At 53.0% G+C, this 2,500-nt stretch overlaps 2 protein-coding genes across 4 annotated transcripts in view; both read left to right on the top strand.

The window, feature by feature from the left end:
- ildr1a (immunoglobulin-like domain containing receptor 1a) overlaps positions 1 to 79 on the top strand; it is a 4,993-nt gene extending 4,914 nt beyond the window's left edge. The window contains exon 8 of the mRNA NM_200393.1: positions 1 to 79. This exon is cut by the window's left edge and continues 633 nt beyond it. The gene's annotated coding sequence lies outside the window, so the exon portion shown is untranslated.
- A 282-nt stretch (positions 80 to 361) lies between these two features.
- tmem39a (transmembrane protein 39A) overlaps positions 362 to 2,500 on the top strand; it is a 5,244-nt gene continuing 3,105 nt past the window's right edge. The window contains exons 1-3 of one of the 3 annotated variants that reach the window (XR_012385770.1): positions 362 to 586; positions 1,488 to 1,630; positions 2,217 to 2,439. Coding sequence is in view for 2 of the 3 variants with exons in the window: in NM_199632.1 (NP_955926.1) it covers positions 1,518 to 1,630; positions 2,217 to 2,439 (336 nt within the window). In the remaining variant the exon portion in view is untranslated. 3 annotated transcript variants of the gene reach the window in all.

Below are 2,500 nucleotides of genomic sequence, written 5' to 3'. Positions count from 1 at the left end.
GCAGGATTGTGATGTTTTTACTGTACATGATGAATATATTATTTTCCACCTGCTTCAATAAACTGTGTGTGTAAATGTGTGTGTGTGTGTGTGTGTGTGTATATGTGTGTGAGATGGTGTTTTTAGACACACTGAAGTGTATTATACTGCATATGACTTATAACTCTTGGTGAATGAACGCTCCAGCATACTGTAGTGTTTACCGGAGGGGATACCGGCTTCTGCCCGTGTGTGTGCGTCGCTGCAGCAGTTTAATGGGCATCTCGCGCTGTTTACATGTTCTGTAGTTTCTTCTTCTCGGCGTATGAAGAGCGCATGCGCAGCAGGCAGCGTTGAGTCGCGTCGCACGGCTGATGGCGTCATGACGCAGCGTCGGTTTGCCACGTCGGTCTGTAACTGCGGCGCGAGGAACTTCAGCAACTTTGTGTTTTGCGTTCTGAGGCCGTAAACAACAAACAAACAACCGAGTAAACAAACAACGAGCTCCGGCGCAGACCCGCGGGCAGAGTGAGGAGCTCCGCCGCGCAGCAGATGCAGAGAGCGGCGTGTGGAGGAGCTGATGCCCGCTGATGCTGCTCCATGATCGGTCAGAACCAGCGCTGAACACCACACACATACACACACACACACATACACACACACACACATACACACACACACACACACACACACACACACGCGAGTAGATTTCGTCCGTTATTGAGTGAGCAGCGCGGTGTTGTTTCCTGTTTGTGTGTGAACAGCGCGCTGCTGCTGCAGGTGGGTAACGGTAACGGTCTGGTCAGGGTGTACCGATCACCGGCGGTCCGTTACTCGGCTAGCGCTGGTCATGAGGGGTTCAGTTCGCGCAGTTTCTCCATCACTCTCCGGGTTTCTTCAACTTCCTCTTTTAATCATAAACTGATGATGATGAAGAGACTCTGCTCTGACCTCTGACCCCGCCGTGTGTCACTCATAGCTCAGATTTGATCAATAAAGTGTCCAGAATCCTCTAGAAGAGTTCAATATGTGCTGACTAGCATTAGAAATACTTAAAAGAATGAGAAATAAGCAGACCCAGCGTGTGTGTGTGTGTGTGTGTGTGTTCAGGCTATTGACGTCTCACACTCTTCATTTCCATGTGGTTTTTGTAAAGCAGGTAAGCAGCAGTGAGGCTGTAGAGTGTGTGTGTGTGTGTGTGTGTGTGTTAGCCTGTCCAGCGTCAGAACAGAGATCTGACACGAGTATAGCCTGATGAAGCAGCGCATGGCTTCAGTCTCACACCGCTGTGGTCATGAGTGTTCAGGTAAGAGTGTGTGTGTGTGTGTGTGTGTGATTTACTCCTCGTGTGATTTCTGCAGGAGCCTCTTAGGATGATGAAGACCGCAACTCCCATGATTCCACACTGTCATTTGCTTTGTTTGTTGTGTATATGCGGAGGAAATAACACACTGTTTAATATATATATATATATGTGTGTGTGTGTATGTGTGTGTGTGTTTGTGCAGTGTCCGCGGCGTGAGGTCGAGGGCTCCGAGATGCCCGGGGGCCGCAGGGGCCCCAGTAGACAGCAGCTGAGCCGCTCCGCGCTGCCGTCGCTGCAGACACTGGTGGGCGGCGGCCTGAGCAATGGGGCGGGGCTTCGATGCAGGTGAGCATCACTTAAGCCGCCTTTCCACTGCACACGACATCTGGACTCGACTGTCAGAACTCGCCCGCTTGTGGCGGTCGCTCAGTATTTCAGTGCTGCCGTGCTGCATGGCAGAGGAGCTGATCTCACCGTCACCCAGTGCTGGAGCAGGAGCGTCACTCTCCCCGAGCCCAGCACGGCGCAATGAACACACACACACACACACACACACACACACACACACAGACCTGCTTAGACAACACTGAGTACATCACATCCGGCCAGTCACAGCGGTCCAAACTCTTCAACAGATCCGCAGCTCAAACCAGATCAGAACACCACACAGCTCCCGGACCGCTCTCCACTCATAATGAAGAACTTCCGGCCTGACACATGTCGTGTGCAGTGAAAACAAGGCCTCTGTGTGTGTGTGTGTGTGTGTGTGTGTGTGTGTGTGTGTGTGAGTGACAATAAACACACTCTGCTGAACTGCTGCTCGCTGTCGGAGCGACTCACTTTGACTATCAGACACAGATCTGCTGTTTCCTGCTCCGCCACTGAGAGAAGCGCTGTGTGTGTGCGTGTGTGTGTGTGTGTGTGTGCGCAGGAGCAGCAGTGCGGTGGGTCTGTCAGCTCCGCCCCTCACCGCCCTCATCACCCCTGAGCCGGTCCGTCACTCCCGCATCCCGGATCTCCCTCTGGACAGTAACCTGCTGTTCGAGACGCTGCTGCTCCTCTACCTGCTGGTGGCGCTGTTGGTCCAGTACATCAACATCTACAGGACGGTGTGGTGGTCCTCCTACAGCCAGCCCACCGCCTCCACGTCACTGGTACACACACACACACACACACTATTATTACTGTACTGCGGGCCTGACCCCAGCCTCGCCT

This window comes from Danio rerio, chromosome 1, assembly GCF_049306965.1.
Source record: "Danio rerio strain Tuebingen ecotype United States chromosome 1, GRCz12tu, whole genome shotgun sequence".
NCBI lineage: Eukaryota > Metazoa > Chordata > Actinopteri > Cypriniformes > Danionidae > Danio > Danio rerio.
The sequence above is the reverse complement of the archived record's forward strand: the minus strand, read 5'-3'. Positions and strand labels throughout refer to the sequence as shown.